Source organism: Macadamia integrifolia, unplaced genomic scaffold (assembly GCF_013358625.1).
Source record: "Macadamia integrifolia cultivar HAES 741 unplaced genomic scaffold, SCU_Mint_v3 scaffold368, whole genome shotgun sequence".
Taxonomy (NCBI): Eukaryota; Viridiplantae; Streptophyta; class Magnoliopsida; order Proteales; family Proteaceae; genus Macadamia; species Macadamia integrifolia.
This window is the reverse complement of record NW_024869721.1, coordinates 446,340-472,580: the sequence shown is the minus strand read 5'-3', so window position 1 is coordinate 472,580 and position 26,241 is coordinate 446,340. Positions and strand designations below refer to the sequence as shown.

Here is a 26,241-nt window from a genome sequence, read left to right as displayed (position 1 = left end):
GAGAACTGTGTGAGAGAGAGTCTGATTATAAGGAGCTATAAATATATATAATGCCTACTAAGACTATCACACGCGGTATATATAAATATAAGCAAAAAGAGAACAGAATTATAAGTTTACCCCCCTTAACCGACCCATACTCTAACTAGGACAGAATAGGTCGGCTAAAGGGGGAAATACCCAGTGTGCCCCTACGGCACACTTAAGTTACATATTTTGACATTCTCCCTCAAGTTGGTGCATAGATGTCACACGTGCCCAACTTGACTAAACTAGGATGAAACATCTTTCCAACCAGCCCTTTAGTGAACACATCAGCTAGTTGATCACCAGGGTTCACAAAAGGAATACAGATCAAACCAACATCTAATTTCTCTTTGATGAAGTGTCTGTCAATCTTCACGTGTTTGGTTTGGTTTGGTTATGCTGTACTGGATTATGAGCAATATTGATAGCAACCTTGTTATCACAGTAAAGCACTATAAGAAGACGAACAGGTACACCAATGTCATCCAAAAGTGTACACAACCACAATAATTCACAAATCCCTTGTGCCATGGCATGAAATTATGCTTTAGCACTAGATCTAGCCGCCACATTTTGCTTATTGCTGCCAAATGACAAGGTTGAAGGTTCCCACCTACAAAGGTACAATAGCCAGAGATGGAACCAGCCTAATCAGTATCTATATAAGCTTCAACTTGGAGATGATCATGAGGAGATAAAAGGATCGCTTTCCCTGGAGCTGATTTTAAGTATCGCAAGATACACATAATTGCTTCCATATGAGGGGAATCATGATCATACATAAATGGATTAACCAAATTCTCAGCCACAACAATATCATGCTGTGTATGAGAGAGATATATCAGTTACCCTACCAATCGTTGGTAACGGCCTTTGTCAACTGGTTCACCCTCCTTTTCCTTGAGCTGGGTATTACCTTCCATAGGAGTATCAGAAGGATGACAATCCAACATACCTGTCTCGGACAGTAGATCAAGGATGTACTTCCTTTGAGAGAGAAGGATGTCTTTTGAAGACTTGACAACTTCAATACCAAGAAAGTACCTTAACTTTCTAAGATCCTCTATCTCAAATTCTCTGCCCAGAAAACCCTTGAGATGATCAATCTCAATATTATCAATTCCAGTTACCATGATGTCATCCACATAGACAATGAGCATAGTAACTTTCTCACCAGACCTCTTTATGAACAATGTGTGGTTAGCATTACTTTGCTTATAACCCATAGATGTCATAGCCTTATGAAATCTTCCAAACCACTCTCTAGGTGACTGCTTCAAACCATAGAGAGCATGCATCAATTTACAGACCTTTCCTTGAGTTCTTGTATGAGAGAAACCTGGTGGAATATCAATATACACTTCCTCACGAGCTCTTTATGGAGGAAACCATTCTTTACATCAAGTTCTTGGAGTTCCCATCCTAGGTTCACATCATATGAGAGTAACACTTGAACAGAGGTCAACATGGAAACTGTGGCAAACGTCTCTTGGTAGTGAATTCCATATGTTTGAGTGAGCCCTCTAGTCATAAGCCTTGTCTTGTATCTGTCCACAGAACCGTCAATCTTCTTTTTTACCGCAAACACCCACGTATAACCAAATGGTCTCTTACACAAGTAAAGGAAAGAGAAGGCACAAAAGTATGATAGGAGGGAGAAAGGGAATCATATGAAACAACATGATATATAGGGTGTTGAGTATAAGTCCTAATGCCTTTTCTAAGAGCAATAGGTTGGTCAGAAGGAGAAATTATACCTGAAGTATAAGGCTCAATTGGTTCTGGATCTAGTGCTGGAGAAGGGATGTGTGAAGGCGCTATAATATTGGTGATGGTATGAAGTTGCTTATTTCTGGTATGTCTCCTACGATAAACTTGAAGAGTGGACTCATCAATTTGTCTCTGGAACCCACCCCCTTGAGTTGGAACAATAGGAACAAGAGTCTCTGTCATAGGTTGTCCCCTCACTGTCTTGTGGAGCATGAGGATCCTCGGGGAATATGGTGGTACACTAGTGGAGCAAGCAGATTTAGAGTCATTTCTTCTTTAATAGTAATAGCAGACTCCCCTTGAAGAGGTGACGATGGGTAGTACAACAGATATATGAAACACAACATCCATTGTTACTATAGCACGACAAGTAGGAGGATGGTAGCACTTGTATCCTTTCTGTGTAGGAGAGTAACCCAGAAAGATACACTTAGTACTTCGAGGTTCCGATTTTCCCAGTTAATGATGATCCCTAGTATAGCAGGCACACTCAAAAGTCTTTGGAGGAACCAGGAAGGATGTAGTCTCTTGAAAAACCTCAACAGGAGTGCAAGAGTTGAGGACACGAGTTGGCATGTAATTGATTATGTAAGTTGCTGTGAGGAGAACATCACTCCAATACTGAGATGAAACCTATCTAGCAAACATTATGACTCGAGTAATATCCAATAAGTGCCTATTCTTGTTTTTAACCACCCTATTCTGAGTAGGAGTGCCAATACAGTTTGCCTGATGAATCCCATGATCAGCTAGGTGTTTTGAAACTAACCCTCTATGTACTATGTTCCATTTTCTTTATGAAGAATTTTCAGAGTGGCATTGAACTGAGTCTGAATCATTTTATGGAACCGCTGAAAGTAAGTGAACACTTTTTGTGCTGCATCATATATACCCAAGTAGTTCTAGAGTCGCACTCAATAAGGGACACAAATCATCTTTTTCTAGAAATAGATGTCCAATGAGACGGACCCCATACATCAGAGTGAACCAATGAAAAATAGAAGAGCTTCTTTTATTTAAAGGTAAATAACTGGAACAAGTCTTTTTAGCCATAGTATAGGCTTCACAAAAAAAAAATAAAAAATCATCCCTAATAGATGGTTTAACTAAAAGCAGAAATAAAAGAGATAAGGTCCATTTGGTGGGTGTCCTGAACGATAGTGCCATTGATTCAATTCAGAAGAAGCAGAGTGTAGCTGATGAGGAGTAGTAGATATTGCAGCCGTAAGGGGACAACCATCATCAAGCAAATAAATACCACCCTGCACCTTACCACATCCAATCGTCTTTTCCGTTATCAGATCTTTAAAAATGCAGTGGGAAGGATAAAAGGTTACTTTACAGTTTAGGTCCCTCGTAAGACTACTAATTGATAGCAAGTTAGTAGTAAATTTTGGGATATGTAAAGCTGAAGACAAACTGATAGAATAACACTTAATAGAACCCTTTCTGGAGATAGATGAGAGGGTGCCATCTGCTAACATAACTTTATCTCTGCTTGAGATGGGTGAATACTGGTGAAATAAACTGGAGGAACCAGTCATATGATCAATGGCACCGGAGTCAATGATCCAGGGAGTGGAGACGACCGATGCACAATGACCACAAAAAAAATATATATATATATATATATATCAGTAAAATTGGAACATGAAAGGATTGAATTGGCAGGGATTGAAGAATTGGAAGCCTTGAGCATACATCTGAAAGCCTGGAGTTCCTCCTGGGGAGTCCTATCTCAGTTTCAGGTGGGGTGTCCACAGTCTCAGCCTGATGGGCTTTGGTTTTGGATCGACCATGAGCATGCTTTGCCTCAAAATCAGTAGGTTTGAGCTTCTAATAGTTGGCCTTGGTATGGTATGGTTTGTGGTAGTGTTCACATTTAACAATCTCCCTGGTGGTATCAGCAGTTTGATTTGCTCCCAAAGAGGTAGTAGTGGATCCAGTCTGTAGGGCTGATTTTTTAGTAGTGGGAGTCTAAAGCATAGAGTTACGACGACATTCCTTCGTATAAACCAGGGCAAAGGACTATTCCAGAGTAGGGAAGGGAAAATTGCTAAGCACTTAAACACAAATCTGAACAAACTAAACATTCAAACCAGCTAAGAAATCATGCACACTAATTTTGTCCACATATTTGGTGTAAGCAGTAGTGGGACGATAATATGCAAAGTAGTCCAGTTTATACCATAAAGTTCGAAGTTCAGCATAATATTTGGACACAGAGAGTTCTTGCAGGGTAGTGGTACGAACCTTCTTATGAATATCAAATACCTGAGTATCATTCCCTAGTTGCCTATAGGTTTCCTTGGCAGCAACCCAAATCTGAGAAGCAATATCTAACAACAAAAATCCTCTAGAAATAGATTGATGAATAGAACCAATCACATAATCCATACCAAATAGTCATTAGTGACCCATTTATCCTGAGAGGTATACTCAACAGAGGGTTTCTTTAATTTCCTGTAATGTGTCTAGTGAGACCTCTACCAGCAATGGTATGATAGTTAGATTTGGACCAGACGAGGTAATTAATTCCCTCCAATTTCACAGAGCTACTAGCCCCAAAAGGCATGTAGTAATTGTGATTTTGTCCATCAAATCCAGAGGTTACAATAGTTACTTTATACATGATTGAACCAGTAAAAAAGCGATAATGAGAGAGAAATACTAGGTCTTCAAAACCAGCCATTAGAAAAGGTCTTTATTAGGATCGAATTGCCTAGTAAGGGTAGTGAAACATTTCAAATTATATCTAATTCTGATGGAGAGCTGTTGAGATAAGCAAATTAGGGTTTTGGGAGAAAACCCTAATATCAAAGAAGGCAAATGGGGCTACAAGTTTGGTCAATCTCCTCTTCAAGGGTGAGAATGATCTCCTAAAAAATCAGCTGATTATGAGGGATTCCCAAAATTCGATTTGGTTAGGGTTTTGGAAGAAAGCACTGATTTACAAAAATCAATGAGTGTTGATCTTCAATCTTGCAAGTAGTGATGAATACTTCTAGGTCACTGAACTTGATCTACAAGAGGTGGAGATGTGTTCTTCAAAGAGGTAGAAACCATGCTCCCAAAGGGTAGAAGAATAAAAAATAGAGGATAAAGAACCTAATTGTCTTGTAAGGGTTTTGGGTTTTAGTTCATTAGGTAGGGTATAGGAACAACCACTAGATTCATAGGAATCACCTCATTAGTGTTGCCCTATAGGGAGTTAAGGGGACAAAGGTAGGAGAAAATAGAGGCTAACAAAGGAGATGGAAGGAGGGAGATGAAGGCTTGCGATTTTTGAAGGAGAGAAGAAGAAGGGGCTGAAAACTTAGATCAGAAATTAGGCTCTGACACCATGTTAACAGTTTGAATGGGGAGAATGCGTAGACCACTTAAGGTATGTATTTATAATAAGCAAAAAGAGAACAGAACTACAAGTTTTCCCCCCTTAACTAACCCATACTCTAACTAGGACAGAATAGGTTGTCCAAAGGGGGAAATACCTAGTGTGCCCCTGCAGTACGTTTCACTATGTATCGACTGATACATATAGATATGGTACGATACATACCGATACGGTGCGCTTACGGTCATTTAATGGCCAAGATGGTCATTTTTCAGGAAAACACGATTTTTTGGGGGTTTTTGTTCCAAAGTTGCTGCCAGCTATTTTTCTCTTTAACTAAAGTGGAAATCAAGGTTGAGAACAAGGATTTTACATTTATAGGACAATTACCAACCTTGGATTCTTACTGCGATACTTTCAACTTAGCGTTTATACATAATACATGTTATCTATAGCTTTTTTTTTGCCTATTTTTTTTTATGCAAAATTGTATAAAAAAGTGTTTCCTATTCATTTATGTGCGTATCTTTAGCATGTCTTAGCATATCTTCGATACGATACGATACCCTCTGATTCGTATCTTAATTTTGACTGACCGATACCGATAATTTAATCCTTGAATATACGAGTCCAATGGCAATTCTGTAAATCCGGTCATATTTATGTAGCCCACCAAGGAAGTGAAGACTCAAATCAAGTGTTTAGTGGTAGCAATGTAAGTTCACTTGATAGACATGGCAAGGACACAAGGGGATTTGTAATTATTAACAAGGGGTTTGAAAAACCTGGTTCAGTTCACTTATGGGCCCACCCAATTAACAAATATCTCAAATTGAAGAACCATTGACAATATTATAAGGACTAAAGTGAATAAAAGCAAAAGGGAGGGGGAGTTATGGAAACCAGGCTTTAAATAGATAATAACATGGGCAAAGGGGAGTCCTCTCGTACCTCTTGATAGGAAGGAGAAGGTGGAGAACCAGAACCAGTGTTATATCAAGAGAACTTCTTCAATTGACCACCAATGGACCTGAAATTTCAGGTGGAGATTCTGGAAAGTCGCAACCCATGGCCCTCTTGAATGCAATGAACAAACATGACAATCAACAAGGTAAGGTTGAACAAAAAATCACTGAAATCAGATAGGCCGGTAGTTATAGGTTTAGGTCTGATTTCAAGTGCACATCTTACAACTCCCTTTGATTGTCGACCTGAAACTCAGTAGTATACTGGGTTGCCTCCAGGAGAGGTACCATTACCCCAGGCTGCAGGAAGAAAGAGGATGCAAACTAACAAGATCAACTCGATTTTGTTGATCTATTATTACTGCCAGAAACAGAGCACAGTAAAATCTTAAGCATCAAACGATAAGGTTTGGGGATACTAGGATGCGAATCGCAACCAAGGGCCTCTGAATCTCAGGTAATATAACAAACCCGTGAGTAGTTGCAGCAGCTGCAACAGTGGGATACCCTAGCAGGAATAAGAGCAGCAGCAGACAGTAAAATTTCCTGCAACTGATTCTGGCAGTGACAACTAATTCAGGTTAGAAGATGTGTGCAGTTGGGCGTGGGATGATTTGGGAATAATTTGGTAGTTTAATTTGTTTCCTTTATTGTTAGTGTAGGGTGTGGTCAAATTAGTAGGAAGATTCAAGTCTTTATTTCAGTTGCTAATTTAGGTTTGTTTCCAATGTCATACTTGATTTTTCTTTATATAGCCATGTAATTGTGAAGATTACAGATTTTTTTTGAATAATTGAATTTTGATTGAAGTTTTTTTTGGCTTGAAGCCATGGCTGCCGAGAGGCGTGTGTTCTTTCTTTGTTCTACCTTCCCCTTCTGAAAGTCTATCTTCCTCATCTCTTGCTGTTTCTCCCTAATCGATCAAGTTTTTCAGAAGCTCGTCCCTGTGAGAACCGAAACCAGTGTCAGGTATGAAATTAAAACCCTACCGCCAGACCCAGTTGCAGGTTTTGAATCTATTCTGATTTGGGTTGTTGAGGGTTATTGAAGCTGGGTTTATTGCGATTCCATACCTGAACTTTCAGCTCGAGTGCTGCCCTAGTGATCAAGATCTTCTGTTCAAAACATTTTCTGCCTCACCGCCTGTGTTCCTTGGCTGAAGGAAGAAGATACCCCTCCTTCATGTTTCCTTCGTGTTTTCTTACTTTATAGGTTTAAATTGTTTAGTCTATTCCTCCCTTTGCTGAAATTCTGTTTTGTCTTTTTGTGTTAAAGTCTTTCTTTTGTTTTCATTCTCATATCATTACCCTCCTTTCTTTTATTATTTACTTGCTGCCCTTATTTTCTGTCCCTTCCTAATTTGTCCATGCTTAATAAATCTAATCCCTGTTATGTCCTTCTCCTTTAGCTACCAAGTAACACCATAGAACATTTGGTTATATACAAGAGTGCCATTTACTTTGGCAACTTCAGTTTATTTACAAGAATTGTCAGCGGTCCGATTCCAGTTTTGGAACCCGGATCTGCATCAAGATGGTTGGGATCTCCCAGTCCACAACTGCTTCTGACTTCAAAATGGGCTGGCTGACTCGCATAAGGGAACGAACAATTTTTTCTTCGCATAAGGGAATGAGCAATTTTTGTTTCTTCTTCTTCATCGCTCTGATACTATGCGACGAAAATCTTTGCAACCAGAAACTGTGAAGAAGAAGATAACTGAGAGAGTTCCCCTATCATGAGTCTTCTTGATCCCTCTGAAATAATGCCAAGTCAAAACAGCTCTTAGCAGGGGATCCTACTAAGGCACTGAATCTGATTAAAAGGATTTATAAATATAAAAGGAAAACAACAACTAACGAGTTAACCTAGAGCTAATCTAATTCTAACTAAAATACTATCCCCATGGTTTAAAGTATCTCCGATACCGATACGATAACCTCCGATACGTATTTCAAATTTAGCCGACCGATACGATACACACTGATACGATGCATGGAATTTTTAAAATCCTTTCGTATCGATATATATCCTACGATACATACCGATATGCACTAAGACACTATCGATATGTACTGATACTCTATGAAAAATATAAAATTGAGGTGAAATATACGTTTCGATATGTATCGGTACGTATCGGTGAGTATTTGCATGTATCGATCGGTACGTATTGGTGAGTATCGGTATGTATTGATCAGTACATATCGGTGAGTATCGGTATGTACCGATACAGTGCGCTACGGTCATATAATGGCCAAGATGGGTATTTTTTCAGAAAACACGATTTTTTGAGGGGTTTTTGTTCCAAAGTTGTTGCCAGCCATATTTCTCTCTAACTAAAGTGGAAATCAAGGTTGGGAACAAGGATTTTACATTTATGGGACAACTACAAACCTTGAATTCTTAGTGCGATACCCTCAATTTAGTGTTTATGCATAATACATGTTATCAATAGCTTTTTTTAATAAAATTTTTATGCAAAAGTGTTTAAAAAGGTGTTTCATATCCATGTGCGTATCTTAGCGTATCTCCGAAATGATACGATACCCTCCGATACGTATCTTAATTTTGGTCGACCGATATGGTGACCGATACTTTAATCCTTGGCTATCCCACGGTACAGCATACACCATACCACGGTCCACGACACACCGCACTCCCTATGATACATCTTGACAGAAAAATTTCCGGCCTAGTGAAATATTTATCCTTGCTACAGGGGCCTGCCACTGTTTCTTACAAAGCCATATCAGTCGAAGGGATTCCATGAAAAGCGAGTTTCCAACTTTCTATATGCACTCTTTTGCTAGATTCTTGAATAGAAAATCGATTATCAGTGGCCACGAGAATCCAAAAGTTTGCTTGTATTGTCTAGGAAGTGCTAAAGTCTCACACTTTTCTTGAATTGTTCTTTTGTATCTGAGTATGGTCTTGGTGGCTTAATGATGTTATATGTTTCCCTATACCTTCGGCTCAGAAAGGATGTCATGGTGCTGGAATGGTCTCTATTTCAGAGACCGAGGTACGAATTTATGGAGCCTAATGCCAGGTGCAATCATGTGAGAGTCTATGGTTGGAGAGGAATAATAGGGCTTACGATGGATTTGCTGATCGTGGCTTAGTAAGCTTTATAGAAAAGCTTTGGAGAGATTCTTGTCCTGGGGTGTATGTCTCTATCCTCTATTAGCACAGATGGGAAGACTTTCTTTGTGCATGTATGCATCTATGTTTGACCTCTTCTGGTTTGCTTAATAAACATGAGTGGACTTCTCCGTCCATTTTTAATTAAATTCCATAACTTTTGACTATTCAGAATTGCATGCCTAATGCCTGTGCTCTCATAAAGCCAAAACAATACTCTCTCTCTCAGGTTTAGGTTAAAATGGACCAGATACAGAAGTTTTAAAGATCAAAACTTGATTAATGTGTGTGATTTCTTTTTTGCAGGGTTCTTTTATTTCATCCACGAAGTTGTTTCTTATATGTCACATGGCTGCTTCAAAATTGGAGCTATACTTGAGTCTGTCACATGTTATAAGTGTAGGGATGGCACTAGAGAGGTTTAAACAGTAAACCTGCCTCAGGGACCCCTAATGACCCATGTCTGTTATGACCAATGTAGGGTCTGGCCAATGCTTGGGTTCCAACAAATTCTGGGGTCCTGCTACCTCATCCTGTTAGGACCCGCCATGGTGGCCTTGTAAAATTGATATGCCCCATGCGTGTTTCCTGTGGCAGGGTGGGCAGGTCAGCAATGTTTTAAATGGTGCAGGTTCAGTATTGGCTAAACTCCGCCCTGCCCACCCCGTTGCCGTCACTGCATGTTGACATAGATTTGGACATCAACACCAACAGGGACCCCTAATGAGCCAGGTCTGTTATGACCAATGTAGGTCTGGCCAATGCCTGGGTTCCAACAAATTCTGGGGTCCTGCTACCTCATCCTGTTAGGACCCACCATGGTGGCCTTGTAAAATTGATATGCCCCATGCATGTTTCCTGTGGCAGGGTGGGCAGGTGAGCTATGTTTGAAATGGTGCAGGTTCGGTATTGGCTAAACTCTGCCCTGCCCACCCCATTGCCATCACTGTATGTTGACATAGATTTGGACATCAACAGCAACAGGGTCATGTATGTAAAGGAAAGATGCGAGTATATCTTTGATATCTACAAGTCAAATTGTAGTCTTTGGCTTCATTCATGCAGCTAGTTTTCTACCTTACTATTTGTCAGTGAATGGCCATCTTATTTCTTCTTTTGTTCTATTTTGATGGCAGAGAAGAGGTAGAGCTGGACGTGTGCAGCCAGGAGAGTGCTATCATCTGTATCCCAGATGTGTATACGAAGCTTTTGCTGAATATCAACTTCCTGAACTTTTGAGAACTCCTTTGAATTCTCTCTGTTTGCAAATAAAAAGTTTGCAGCTTGGAACAATAGGGAATTTTTTAGCAGCTGCTCTGCAGCCACCAGAACCACTGGCTGTAAGCATCCTCTCTCATCTGATTTTCCCTATGCTTATTTTACCTACTGTTACATTCCTTCTATACAGTCTCTTGGGATAAATCAGTGGTATGGTTGGAAGTGCTAAATATTTGTTTGTCTTCTTCAACTCATTCCTGTTGTTTGACTGCTCAAATTAAGTGGAGGGGATAAATTTATCATATGTATCAGCTTATCAACAAGCATGCCGAGTAATGCAGTTACGTTAAATAGGGCCTGTTTACTTGGTCATGGGCTTTTGTTAAGTATTTTCATTTATAATGGGCCAAATTATTTTAGGTTGAACTTTTTTTTTTGGGGAGGGTTTTTATTAATTTAGTGTTCTAATGTGTGAGGCTCTCCTAGTCTTGGTGGTTAAGTTACTTTTAGTCTAGTAGTTTAGGAGAGGAAAGATTTAGAGATTGTAAGAAGGATCTTCATATGGTCTTTATTAACCTGAACAAAGCTTATAGCAAAGTCCCTAGAGAGTTAATCAGGCAAGTACAAGAGAAGAGAAGCGTTTCAAGTGAATATATGGACATAATTAAATATATATATGATGGTGCGGTGACTAGTGGAAGAACTGTGGGGGGGGGGTTTAAGGTAGTGAATTATCAATTACAATTGGGTTACATCAACGATCAGCTTTAAACCCCTATTTGTTTATGCTTATCATGGATAAATTAACCAGACACATTTAGATGAAGTTTCTTGGTGTATGCTTTATGCTGATGATATTGTTTTGGTGGATGAGACAAAAGCAGAGATTAACACCAATTTGGAGTTTTGGAGATCAACCCTGGAATCAAAAGGTTTTAAGATAAATAGAACGGAGATGAAGTTTATGGTGTGTAACTTGTAACGTTAGTTACACGTGGACAGATAATGCGGTGGTGAAGATTGATGAGAGGGAGGTTCCGCAAAGTGATTATTTTTAGGTATCTAGGCTCAATCATAAATAGAGAAGGTGATATAGAGGATGATGTTTTACAAAGAATTAAAATAGGATGGATGAAGTGGAGGGGTGCATCCGGAGTGTTGTGTGATCGGCATATTCTTTTAAAACTCAAAAGAAATTTTTATATAGGATTATTGTATGATCAGCTATGATATATGGTGTAGTTGGGTAGTTAAGAAGCATCATTTAGATTAACTTAGTATACCTGAGATGAGTGGTAAAACTAGGAAGGAGAAAGTAAGGAATGATCATGTTAGAGCTGATTTGGGAGTAGCTCCAATACATGATAAGCTACGAGAAAGTCGTTTGAGGTGGCATGGCCATGTTCAACGGATGCTCTAGTACGGAGCAGTGATTTGTTTCAGATTAAAGGATCTAAAAGGGCAAGGGCAGACATTGTATAGCTTAGGAGAACTGGCGAGGAAAGACATATATAGCTTAGACATTGTATCAAGTATGATGTTGATGGAGCTGATTGGAGGGCAAGGATCCATGTAGCCGACCCCATTTAGTTGGGGCAAGGCTGAGTTGTTGTTGTAGTTTATTGAGTAGTTTATTCTTGTTTCGTTTCTTTATCTATTAATCACTGTTATGACAGGTTTAGGAATTGAAGTTTAGTAAAATTCTTATTCTTCCTGATTTTATAAAGAGATGTAGACCCGCATCAATTGTTCAGTTTTTTGAATTAGAATATTTTATTGAAAGTGTGTGAGAAATATCTCCTTCTCTCTTGACCTCTTTTCTTTCTTCTCTTCTCCCTCCCTTGGAGATCGATCTCTCTTTTCTCCCTTCTATCGATCTGATTTCTTCTTCCTTGGTAGCAATACATTTTCTTCTATAAATTCCATTAGTTCTCTCTTCCTTCGTCCCTTCGATGTTGATTGTCACAGATACCGAAACATGAAGGTTTTTGCAGTCTGAAGTCTGAAGTCTGAACGCTACTGTTACAGGTCAGTGTTCTTCCAATATTATATAAACAAAATTTTTCTACTTATCTGTTTCCTGAATCTGATGTTCTGCTGTTCTGTTTCAGAAAACTATTTTTAATTCTTCATTCTGTTAATTTTTCTCCTGTCTCTTCTGTTTCTTCTCTTCTTTGTTTCCTATTTATTTCCCATCGTAGGCTGCTGGAATATCAAAATTCAAAACCAGCAAACGCTCCTGGTTTGTTGGGAAAATCTCATTAAAACTGGGCCTGTGTTAAATCAATCATTATCCTTGGTTCCTAATCTGGGATTAGAATTGGCCGGCTGCATCACCAAGCTTCAGCCATTTACTTAATTTCTTTCAGTGGATCGTGGAGATGATTTACTAAGGCATGGGAGTTCAATTTTTTTACTACCCAGTGCAAGATTCAATTTTAGCAGAAATACTGGGGTGGATGCATGGAGATCCAACATCCAATGGTCCTTCCTAACAGGTTGTTCAACAGAATAAGTTGATGTGAATGTTAATAAGCTTCTGTATTATGCTTTTTCTTTCTAAGCACTTTGAGAAAATATGTAAGATATTAAGGGCCAATTGAGTGTTGACGATTTGGTGGAGTGGGGAGTTGTTGACCTGTAGGCTAAAGTTAGTTGTCTGGTACCTTGAGAGGATTTACCAAATAGAGGCCTCTTTGAATCTAGGAAATTTCTGGTGGTGTGGGTTTTGGTGTTTATGAGGGCCTTAAATGATTGGGAGCTTGTGAAATGTCGTTTCTAGTTGTAGATTAAAAAATGGTACAATGTGAAGCAGTCGGGGTGGGGGAGGCAAGAATATAGCTCTCTGTTAGGTCCTTAAGCTGGAAGATTCCCTTACCTTGGGCCTTGTGTCCTGTTTGAAGTGCAAGGCTTGATCCTGTGGCTGTTGATTCCTTTTTCTTGGTTGGGATTCCGGTAAGATCCATTCCAAGCTTGAGGAAGAATCCAATATCATTAAAGCTTATTCGAGAGTAAGGAGGAGTTGAATGCTTCTTTTCAAGTAAGATCAATTCCCTGACGCTGCGGGGTTACAATCCTTCTAACTCCTCTCCATGCATTCCCATTCAGTCAAAGATGAAGGGGCTTGTTGATATAGCTTTCTGCTAGTTCCTTGAGCTGGAAGATTCCCTCCCCTTGGGACTTGAGTCCTGTTTCACATGAAAGGCTTGATCCTGTAGCTGTTGATTCCTTTTGCTATTGGTTGGGATTCTTTGAAAGAGAGGAACCATAGAATATTTTGATGGTAAGAGTGGAGACCTGAGAATATGCAAGTTCATCTCTTCCTATATAGTACAGATCACAGATAGGGGAGGGGGAGAAATAGATTAGTGGTGTACAGAATGCCATATGTCAATTAAATGCCAGATTACCCTTTTGCATGTGCACCAATGTTGGTGATTTTTGTATGCCGTCCTTGGCATGATTCTAGAGAGGTACAATTTTTGTCCTTATTGTGGATTCTTATGGTACACTGATAAGAACAAAAAGATTTATTGCATGTTGTAACATGAAATGTAATCTGCTATGTGCAATTTTTATTTCATTAATGTCTCTCTCTCTCTCTCTCTCATACATTTGAATTGGCTACATCAATGTGTTGGCAGGTCCAGAATGCAGTTGACTTTTTAAAGATGATTGGAGCTTTAGATGAGAAGGAGAATCTGACAAACCTTGGTAACGGTTCTTAATATCTTTCTTGGGAGTGTAAATGAAAGACCAGTCTTCCTGATTCTGTTTTTCTTTTCTTTCCCCCCCCCCCTCTCAGGAGAGTTTCTAGCAATGCTTCCAGTAGATCCAAAGCTTGGAAAGATGCTTATCATGGGTGCCATCTTTCGTTGTTTTGATCCTATTCTTACGATAGTGGCTGGACTTAGTGTCAGGGATCCCTTTTTGTTGCCTCAAGACAAGAAGGATGTAAGTTCATTTGTATAGCCTTTTCATGCATGTGCATGTGTTTGTTTCTTGCTTTATTAAATGATGACCTCCCCATTAGAGTAGCTTAAGGTTCTTAATACTGGATTAGTATTTCATTCTCAAACATTACCACCTCAAATCTCAATCCCCTTCCCCCCTTATCTGATTTCCTTTCATTTATGTGGATTTCAGTATAACAATTATTTTATATATATATATATATATATATGTGTGTGTATATATATATATATATATACTGTTTGTGTTTGGCAGTTCTCACCCACCCATATGCACACAATAATGTAATATTATGATAAAGAAAGAAGCAATGAAACAGCTATGTTTCAAAAAACATTGATGATTGATGAGTGATGACTGAAGAGTCACATTCACATACATTGAAATGACATAAGATAAGCCACATAACTACATAGGTACAATACATATTACATAACACATGTAGATATACTACATGTAGTGTAGGAATGAAGTTTGGTAGGAAAAAGCACCAAAATCCCATCAACAATATGTTTTTTCCTTCAAAGTTAGTGAGAGGTGAGTTTTGGGCTGTTTCTCGATGAGATGGGGTCGAGATTTGGCAACATATCGCCGAGGTCTCGATACTGTTGATTTTGTGTATTGCCTGTCATCTCTTCTCGGAAAATCTGAAAAGAGAGATGTTAGCGAGATCTTTAACCATGCTCCAACTTAAGTCAGTGTGATGGACCCACAAATGATCACAACTGGGCCCACAAGTATAGAGGCAGTCTTGAGCTGGTTGAACTTAAAAATGTAAACCTTGAAAATGTCATTTGCTCGCGAGGTCATAAACTTCATGATGGGTGAGACAGGCAAGACTGACATCCTCAGCATCTCACCTTCTGACTAAATAAAGTTACTGTAGTTCCTTACACAAGAAGGATTTTATGCATTGAACTTTCTTGTTCATGCTATTTACTTTCCTCTTGTTCTTTAAGGTAAAGCAAAGTATGCTGGGGATTGGTGTTTGCATTTAAAGAATATTTTGAACTGCCTAAAATTTGGGGGAAGCTCAATGAGAACTACTGATTCCTATATTTTTCTTGTCAGTTAGCAGGGACAGCAAAGTCAAGATTCTCTGCGAAAGACTACAGTGATCATATGGCTCTTGTCCGTGCTTATGAAGGATGGAAAGATGCAGAAAGAGAAGGGTCGGCTTATGAATATTGCTGGCGGAATTTCCTCTCTGCTCAGACTCTTAAGGCTATCCATTCTCTCAGGAAGCAATTTAACTTCATTTTAAAGGAATCTGGTTTATTAGATGCAGATGCCAGCAGCAATAATAGTTTAAGCCACAATCAGTCGCTGGTTCGTGCTATTATCTGTTCTGGCCTCTTTCCTGGCATAGCATCTGTTGTGGTAAGTATTTATTAGTTATTTATTAATTTTGTTTCTCCCGACATTTAATGTAAAAAATCCCTCTGACATGAAAATTTTGCAAAATTTCCTTCCACATGTAGCACAGGGAGACTTCTATGTCTTTCAAAACTATGGATGATGGCCAGGTTCTACTATATGCAGTAAGTTTGTTCTTTCCACCAACATATTAAATATTAGGAAAATTTACATGTGGGTTGTATCACTACATTTTAAGTTTCATTTCCATTGGCACATTCTTTTAATTTGTTGGCTAGCATGTTAGACTCTTCTCCAAACCATTCAGCTGCACAACAACAAATAATATTTTTTAAAGTCTCTGGTGACCTAATTTATTTGTCAATGCAAAACAACGAAAACTTTCTCTTTTGTAGTTACGCTGGTGTGATTTATGTTTTTTAGGGTTCATATGGAGTAGACCAGTGTAATTGTTTGTTTATCTTGATCTTGTTACATATTTAGATTGGTTAGCACCTATGCTGGGCTGTTTGGTTAACACCTATGCGGAGTCCAGTTGCAAGCATAAAAACCAACCTGTTTGTCAATCAGGATAGGATAATTCAAATCCAAATGAAAAAAATTACCTGGTCAGTTGTATGACAGTTGATGTGTCAATTGTTGCCATCCTTAGATCTCGACACCCAATAATCCTATTCCACATGCAAATTTCAGTCCAATAACCATTCAATTTAGTTTGTCAAGTGTTGATTGTTTTAGCGTCCCCAGATATCTGCGGCAAAAATGACCAAAAGTATGGCTGGATTGTAGCATATCTATCCAAACCTTCTCAAAACACTACTAAAATAAAGAATACAACTTACTAAAATAGAAACTAACACTGATCCCTCATAGACCTTAAATCCCTAATATTTGGGCTTATAGAATTGACCGTTATAATAGAAAACTGAAAATACTAAGCCCATGACCTATATAACCAATTGACATTCCAAATCAAACATATTGGTCCATTCTTGGCCCAGTTTGATGGTCTCATTTGCTGCTGTCCTTGTTCTTTTGAACTACATCAACTCTCCCCTTCTTAAGGGAAAAAAAAAATCGTCCACGGCTTCTGCAGTGATGCCGAATGAGATCCACACGATCTTCCTTCAATCAGTGGTAGAATTCAACAACCCTCAATAGCATCCCGTCAATGTAGTGGCTCTGCTGTCCCTCCATAGCTCTGATACTAAATAAAATAGTGCTAATCTTGAACCATTGAAGTAAAGTGGGAGATTAGCTTGAGCCAAGATCGCAGGTATAGCATATAGGAACAACGCAGATGCGTGAAATTCTGGTTGAATGGTCTATTTGTCAAGGAGAACAAGTCTGTAAAATCTGTGTTGATCTAATGGTCAAGAATTTAAGATATCAAGGAGATGCTAAAAGTTGAAATAGAAAATCCAGATTTAGTAACTATTGGAAAATTGCCTGTAGGAACCAAATTTGGAGAAATTAAAAGGTTACCAAAATTGTAAGTTGCTGAAAGTAGAAACTCTGTTTTAGTAACCACAGAAAGAGTGATTAAACCAAGGAATAGCAAGTAGGGTTCAAAATAGAAACAAAGGACTGTATTAGTAACTAGGCTGAATAGAATTAGCAAGTAATCCAGCTAATAGGAACTAGCATGATAATAGAAAATATGAATGAAAGCAATGCTGTAACAGCACTCAGACTAGGCTGTATACTGTGAACAGAACTTGGAAGTGATGGACTAAACGGGTGTGTCAACAGTAAAAACTGTAACTGATAAGAAATTGATAATGGTTAGAGATTAGAATAAAAACTCAAGATAAGAAAAACTGGAAAGTTTTGTGCAAGGAGAGGAGATGATAGATCTAATCTAAAAAAAGGACGTTAGTAGAATAGAAGAAAGAAGACAGACTAAGAAGAATACGATAACAGGAAGGGAAGGCAGAGGGGTATATGACCTTGGAATCACCACCAAGGCCTGCAGGAATGGCTTCACCACCAACCTAACCTGTTGAATCACAACAAGGTTGGGACTGCATCACCAGTGTCCAAGGACAGATTCACTACTGACCCAAAGAGGGGAAAACCCAATTTCTCAATAACTCAATTCGTAAGGGTGGTTTATGGCCCCTAAAAAAAAAATGAAAAAATGAAAAAAAAGAAAAGAGGAAACCCTCTATATTTGGTATGATTATCTGGTCTCTCTCTACAAAATAGAAACTATCTAGAAAATTACAAAATAGATACTATGGTTGGATTGTAGCATATCTATCCAACCCTTCTAGAAATACTACTAAAATTAATACTACAACTTACTAAAATAGAAACTAACACTAATCTCATATAGACCTCAAATCCCTAATATTTGGGCTTGTAAAATTGGCCCATTACAACAGAAAACTAAAAAATACTAAGCCCACGACCTGTGTAGTGTAGCCCATTGAACTCTCCAAAATTAAAATAATGGTCAATTCTTGGACCAATTTGATGGCTTCATTTACTGCTGGACTTCTTGTTCTTTTTAACTGGATCAATTTTACTTTGCCATGGATTCTAAACAATCAAATTTCTCCCTTCTTCTATTCTCTTTCCTCGGCGTGTTCCTTCATATATATTTGTAATGAAATCTAATCCATCCTGCATATCTTCCTGCACTAATTATGAAAGGAAAAATCCAAAATACATGAAATAGGGTCTTGATGGTCCAAAAAATCTGTTGGGTTTATTCCTATGAACTCGTCATGTGACTAGGTCTGATGATATGAGAGGCCTAAATAAATGTGTAGAATTCTACTACGTGTGTTTATGCATCCACTCACTCTCTGGTGATAGTTGCGTGGAACTATAGGTTCTACTTGTCTAACCCCACATCCACCCCCCCCCCAAAAAAAAAGTTTCTACTCATAAATATGGATGGACCATTTGGCCTATGAAAGAACGCTCGGATTCTTAGGTTTTATGTGCATCTGTGTGGTTCAAAATGGATATGCATTTATTTATCAATATGCTTGGCCACCATATCTGGTGATTTGCTTAATCAACTCTGTATTTAATTTAAAGAGAGGAAGACAGTTGGGGCTGGAGGGGGGAGGGACCTCCAAAGTGCATAGTGGTTTGCTGCTTTATGTATTATTGGTCACATTTCATTATGAATCTATGGATTCTCCATGATATTCTGCATCGTCTGACCTGATTAGTGGGCTGTTTTGTTGATTTTGGTCCACCCAATCACTGGACCATCTTTATTAGGATAATTCATATTGTTTTTAGTAGATTGTCCTAAATTGCATAAATTTGGACCATAGTTGTCAAGGCATCACCTAGGCATCTAGGGTCTTTCTTGGGTCCATGGCGATAACATGCCTTGTTGACACTTCACGAGTTTACGTTGATTTATGTTTATTGTATTGTTTTGTTGATGAATTTGCTTATATTATATCCCATGCTTTGTTTATTATATATTGGTTTTCTCATATTAGGTCATTACTAGCATAATTACATTACATGCATCGATATGGCTTCAAAAATTATCATTGCTATATTTTATATAGAAATATACTGCATTACTAGGGTGCCTAGGCGGTCGCCTTATCGCCTAGTACCCCTCCAACACCTTGGGTCACTTAGCCGCCGTGACAGTTATGATTCGGACAGTGGATGAAGGAATTACTCAACTCATGAAGCAGCTTGCAATTCTTTTCCTTCTTCTCAGGAGTTAGTTTGTATTGTTGTTATAGGTCATGTTCATTTGTGATGAATATTTTTTTGTTTCTTTCATGAGTTGTGCTGTTTATCTTACTCTGTCGATCTGCTCTAGAACTCCGTGAACGCACGATATCAGACAATCCCATACCCTTGGTTGGTATTTGGAGAGAAAGTCAAGGTCAATGCCATTTTCATACGTGATTCCACTGGTGTATCTGATTCAGCACTAATCCTTTTTGGCGGTTCTCTTAGCCCTGGGGTTTCGGTAATTTTTTATGCCGACTTCTATTGAAGAGAATTAAACTTGTCTGAACACAAAACAAGTGAATTAACATGTCCTTAAATTTCAGGCTGGACATCTGAAAATGTTGGAAGGTTATATTGATTTCTTCATGGATCCTAGTTTGGCAGATTGCTATTGGAACCTCAAGGAGGAATTGGACAAGCTTCTCCACAGGAAGGTAAATTTGAGCCACAGTTGTTGGGAACATATATTTTGGTTGGGATTCTATGTACTACTATTCTTACAGAACCTTCAACTGCATGATTGGAATCCGCATTTTCATTAATTAGGAAGGGAAAAAAAGGAAAAAAAGGGGGGGGGGGGTAGGAGTTGGTTTCAACTATAGTTGGAAAGGTTACGGCCAAGTTTAAATTTGTCCAATTTATAATGATTGTATCCTGAAGTAGTTCATGTTTGAACCAGATTCAAGAAAATAAACTTGGCTTTCTATCTAAGCAGGACTTCTATATTGTTCCAGCATTAGGATCAAAATGAAAATTTTGAACTGTGCCTTCAATTCTGGAATACTGGATAAAAATACAACATACAATATTTTGACACATATCCAGTTTTACTAATCTTGTGGTATGCAGCTTCAAGATCCAAGCCTTGACATCCACAAGGAAGGCAAGTACCTCATGCTTGCTGTGCAAGAGCTGGTTGCATCAGATCAATGTGAAGGTAGGTTTGTATTCGGCCGTGAAAGCAAAAAAGCTAGGGTTGTTAGTGATGATGGAAATAGCAGCAACAACTTTACCAAGGATGGAACAAATCCTAAGAGCTTGCTTCAAACACTGCTGACGAGAGCTGGTCACACCCCTCCCAAGTACAAAGCAAAACACCTAAAGACCAATGAATTCAGGGCCCTGGTGGAATTCAAAGGGATGCAATTTGTTGGGAAGCCCAAGAGAAACAAGCAGCTTGCAGAGAGAGATGCTGCGATAGAGGCATTGGCATGGTTGACACACACCTCGGACAACAGCAGGGATGAAGATGACAATTCCCCTCTTGACATCACCGACAACATGCTTAAACTGTTGGGGAAACGCAGGACATCCAAACGTCACTCTGGTCGATGATAGGTTACAAACACATCATTTTGTGAAGCTTGTCAATTATATATTGCGATATTTCCTGGATTTGTTGATTGCCTTGGTGATACAAGGGCCATATGTGATCTGTTCTTTCATCACCCTTACCTCAAGCATGGGGAATCGCCATGTGCGGTGCATTGTTGGTTGGTGAGGTAGAGGCATCAGCTGTATGTTTCTGGAGGGTGTCTGCCCGGCCTGGAAGGAGGCTCACATAAGTTCTCATTAATATTCATTCCATGTTGAAGGAGATGATGGAATCTCTGAAGCATTGACACTATCAAATCATCTGCTGCTTGTGTCGAATTATGAGGTTCAAGCTATGGAAGATGTATTTTATGTTACAGGGCTGCAAAATTAAAGTGATGTGATCAATGTGCCATTTGAGTTTTCACTTGCATTGTCCATTGCACAGTTGAATTCTCCCTTAACAGTACTAGTGCATGACCAATAACCTTTGTATAAAATAGCTTTGAAATTTAAAATAGAAAATGATTTGGATGAATGGTCACTCTTATTCAATAAAGAGCAACACAATGCATGAGGCTTCCCTACTGCGGGGTCTAGAACAGTCACTAATATTTGATGCAACTGCTAATTTGTTTCTACAGGAAGTAGGGCTACCCAGAATCTCTCTCAAAAGGAAATAAATCTTAATGTAACAAATATTTTATATATGACGAATCAACAAGAAAAACCCTATTTTACCCTCTTCCTTTCCTATGAAATGACATATCTGCCCCTATTGTGGAAGGAGAGAGATATTGGGAGGAGCTAGGGAATGTTACGGCAATCAGACAGATAACTCAATCCAGAAAAAAAAAGTCTCCAATTAAAATCGTGATTGAGCTATTCAAATTCTGCATTTTATTGGAGTTAAAATATTTTATTTTTATTTGAAAAAATGGCAGACATTCACATCTTCACCTCTGTATCTCCTTGCACCATTCATGGATGATCTGTAATCTTTTCATGGGACCCTTACTCATTTTTAAAATATTTTTTTAAAGGTAGAATTATTCTGCCCACAAATCATCTCTGAGGTCAGTTTCGAGTGGTTCCAAATTTTTTGAATCTTAGGCATTTATTCAATAACTGATGAAATTTAGATTCTTGTAAGAAACATATGTTTGGGGGCATTTCTTAGAGATACATTATTGACTCATGGAGAGAGAAATGGATGGAATCAATAGGGAGTGTGAAGTAATCGTCCTATCCCTATGAAGGAGAAATTTTATAATTATTGATGTTTCTGTGTGAGCTTCCATTGGCCCCTACATTAGTGTAGGGACCACGGGGCCTTTTAGAGAATCTTCCCTCTTAAATAAAATATCGGGTCTTATGTCTAATATCAATTGTTAGAACAGTGAATTTTATTTTATTTTATTTATTTATTTATTTTAACAAATGGGTTGCTAAAAATATTGACAAATCGTGTGGGTTGTGTGGAATGCACGTGAGACTGTGAGACTGATGGTGGGCAGCTTTTAGCTCTTTATTAAGCACTTCCCACGGATCACCTCCTTAATTAGTGGGGTACCCCTGCAATGAGCATGTGGTGGATGGAAGGAGTGGGAAACCTTAAGTGGTGGTCCCTATGATAGAAAGGGTTAAAAAAAAAATAAAAAATCATTTAACTCATATTTTTTTTTCCCTTGGTTAGTGTTAATATTCTAAAAACCATTTCTTGGCCAAAGGAGACATACCTGAGACAAAATTATGTTAAAGCCTCGGCTCTTTCATAATAAAATTGCAAGAGACAGCTCCTTTTGCTTTAAATAATATTAAGTTGGGTAAAGACTAGTAATATTAAGATGGGTAAAGGCTAGCGTTGTGCATAAAGACTAGTAATATTAAGATGGGTAAAGGCTAGCGTTGTGCCCAGTGTTGTGTTTGTCTCTCTCTCTCTTCTCTTGAAAAAGTCATTCCTGCTATTTTCTTTCAAATCTCTCGATTCGGCATGTCCAATATCTACCCTAATAAGTTGTATGGATAGTTCATGATATTAATGAACGGATCAAATTTTGAATAAAAAAATTGTATTATGAGTCAAGACTTTCTTTGCTAGTGGAGGCATTTCTCCACCTTTTTTTGACCAAAAACAAAAATCAAGATTTTCTCCTATTTGTAATAGAAACTTAAAACTTGGAATGACAATGGCAATATATTGCTAAGAAAGTGTGAAAAATCCTTTATTCTTTGTTTTAATTTTTCAATTTTATATTAAGATGTTTTTAATTTATCATATAGGGAGATATTGTGATTTATATAGGTTGATGATAATTATAAACTAATTAGCATTTTATGTAGAGTTGTACTAGATATTATTTAATACTAGTTTTGAAATTAATATATAGAAAAACATGATGATCCCCACCTAGAAATTTAAATTAAATCTTACAATTTACTTAAATTAATGTATGCTTGAGAGTAGATTTTAGTGGTTAGAAAAAAATTAATTCCTTTTTTTTTTAATTTTATGAGGAAGTCAATTCCATTGATAGGTTCTTTTGGTTGGTACGGATAGAATATCTAAATCATCAAGGAAATGGTCCCAATTGATAGGTTTGATTGATAGATGTAGAGTAACAAATTGATAGTTGTAAGACCGACTTTCTATGCACCCATGGAAAAAAACCATTCCATTCTCTGCGGGGGATCAGGACACAGGAGCAAGATCCAAAGGGAATTGGGTAGGGGGTTATCGACCCCAGGATCACACGGTGAACCTCACTGTAGATCAAGGAAAACTTTATCCTAACAGTTATTACTTACTAGTTTTTGCAGTTAAAATTTTTTTTTATGCTAAATAATATTAGCTTCTAAATAGCTGAAGAAGAATTTCATTGAAAGATATCTCAAAATATCAAACTAAAGATCAGTCAAGATCGAGCAATCAAATCAAGATCATCACAGCCTGATCTGATCTCCAATATCCATTTTTAAATCAAAATCCTTTCATCAAATATCAAAAAATAAAATAAAATCCTTCCTCTCATCAAGGCACTCTTATTGCAATCAAGTCAAATTATTTTACCAGAAAAAAAAAAACCAAGTCAAATTATTTTTTGTTTATTCTCCCATACTTCTTAGTTTAATAATCTCTTTTTGTTTTCATACTTTGATTAGTAATAATATTTAAATTAAAAAATGCCCATCCCATGGATCATGAATTAAATGTGTTCATGCTTGCCCATGGTGTGCTTGTATGAGACTGTTCTTAGCTTGCTTTTTTAGAAGTTTACTCCAGACGCGCTCTTCCAATATCTTAGAAGGATCCATGCACCCCTCACCTAATCCACAATCAGGTTCAATTTCTTTCCTTGCCTTGCCATTATACATTCATCAAATGCTCCAAATTAACTATACTGCCCAATGTGTGACTACAAAATTACCCTCACCTTCATGGAAGGATATTTCAGTCATATTACTTAGGTCTCTTACTTGTAGATCGAGATAAAGAACCAAGTTAGATTGGGTGTCAATTTAGAACTCTAACCGAAAACAGAACTCGAAACCGGCCATTTAAAATAGAATGTGAATGATAAATTTTATTCCTTTTTAATGTTTGGAAAAATTAGTTGAATTATGACCCCAATAAATAAGATTTATTTGTTGGTAAACATGTAAAAAGTTGGCGCAAAAAACAAAAAATAGGACCTAAACTAAATACAAAACTGAAATTGAATTGAACCGAGTTGATTCAGTTTTGGGTTTTGTATTTTGTATCTTAAATGGAACCGATTGATTCACATTCATTAAGTTAGGGATATTTGTATCAAGTCAGAGGGTATCTGAATCCGAATCTAGATAATCTAGACCATAATTTATCTAATTTAAATAGATATTTAATTAATAAAAAAAAATTAAGTAACTAATGATGTTGAGGGGTTCTTGAAAATTCAATAGTGAAAGAGAAGTCTAAACTTCAAAAGTTAAAGATATAATCAAGTAGTCCAGATTATTTCACATCAATTTCTGTATCTAGTCAGGTGATATCTAGACCTGATCATATTCGATCTCTAATAATTATTAGTTAATTAAAAAGCGTAGTTAACCAAAACTTACATAGTCTCAATCTAGAAAGACTTTAATTAGTTATTAAAGAAGAAGGAGAAGAAGAAGAAGAAGAAGAAGAAGAAGAAGAAGAAGAAAAGGGTGAGTTTGTTGACATGCTGCGGTGGAAATGATTGTACGGCACCTCAGCAGCTTCTGTCTTATCCCTATAACTTATTAATAACAACATGAAACATGTCTCGTGGGTTAAACTTGTTTTTATGTTTTCTTTTCGAACTTCTAAGTTTCAACTTTCAATGCATGCAGGTACGTCTCTATGGGGTTTGGGGACCCAAACAAGTGTCACTCATTTCTTTCTTGCTTGTTTGCTGGGAAATCAATGTCGGGGGGTGTCATATTTACCAATTCCTTTGATATGGTATGTAAAATTTGGTGTAGGACTGCATCTCCAAGACTTCAATTTCCAAACCCATATAGGGAAAATGGTTTCAAATGATGCATGTGGATGTTTTCTTGTGATTTTTATTGGTACTAGTGTAGGAAGCGGTTATTCTTTGAAGCGAGTGCGCCCATATAGTGAGCATTAGATGGCAGAGAGTATTTGGGCACATGTCCCAAGGTCGTTTCGATCATCTGATATTCATCGTGCAACTTCACTCACTATAGAGAATGTTTTCAGAAAGACCTGCACACTACATCACAATGCACTTAGGAATGAATCCCCAAGCAAACCAATGAGGGTTAGAACAATGGTACAATGGTAGGGAAGATGGAGCAAGGTTTAAGATATTTGAATCAGTCTTGGGATCGGATAGGGCAAATATCAATCTAATTATGATCCGAATCAACCCAAATTGGATTGAAATCCCTTGGTTGTTATTAGAAACATTTTTTTTTAAATACCTTATTGGCCTTCGTTACTACCAATCTAGTGATATAGTATTGACTAAGAATTGGGATTGGACAAGGCCAATACCAATTCGAACCCACCAATTCAACCTAATCCAACCTGATTCCTCAAATTGCGGGAAGGAGTAGGAAGTACATCAATTTTTTAAAAAATATATATTAAGGGAGAGGTTCTTTGAAAGGCAGTGTGACCCCTACGTAAGTATAGGCCAATAGGAAAATGCACATACAAGCATCAACATGAGTGGGATTTCGGCCTTACATGAGGGGTGGGGCATTCACAATTTGCCCCCTTATGTCTGAGCGCAAGGGCCATGCTACCTTTAGGCTTCTTTTCCCATATAATAAAATCAATGTGAGAACACTTAGGTAAAGCAAATGGGGTGTAGAACATTTGCCCTAGGAAAAAAGTCTTTGTTTGAGGGAACCCTTTCAATGAAC

The 26,241-nt window shown here is 37.9% G+C and overlaps 1 protein-coding gene across 1 annotated transcript in view; it reads left to right on the top strand.

Annotated features, from left to right (window-relative positions):
• The window catches only part of LOC122068297 (DExH-box ATP-dependent RNA helicase DExH3), a 45,715-nt gene extending 24,336 nt beyond the window's left edge, over positions 1-21,379 (top strand). The window contains exons 12-19 of the mRNA XM_042632173.1: positions 10,374-10,577; positions 14,100-14,169; positions 14,261-14,409; positions 15,499-15,807; positions 15,909-15,968; positions 19,613-19,765; positions 19,851-19,961; positions 20,377-21,379. Coding sequence (XP_042488107.1) covers positions 10,374-10,577; positions 14,100-14,169; positions 14,261-14,409; positions 15,499-15,807; positions 15,909-15,968; positions 19,613-19,765; positions 19,851-19,961; positions 20,377-20,862 — 1,542 coding nt within the window. The 3' untranslated portion in view covers positions 20,863-21,379. The remainder of the gene's footprint in view (positions 1-10,373; positions 10,578-14,099; positions 14,170-14,260; positions 14,410-15,498; positions 15,808-15,908; positions 15,969-19,612; positions 19,766-19,850; positions 19,962-20,376) is intronic.
• Positions 21,380-26,241: the final 4,862 nt, after the last annotated feature.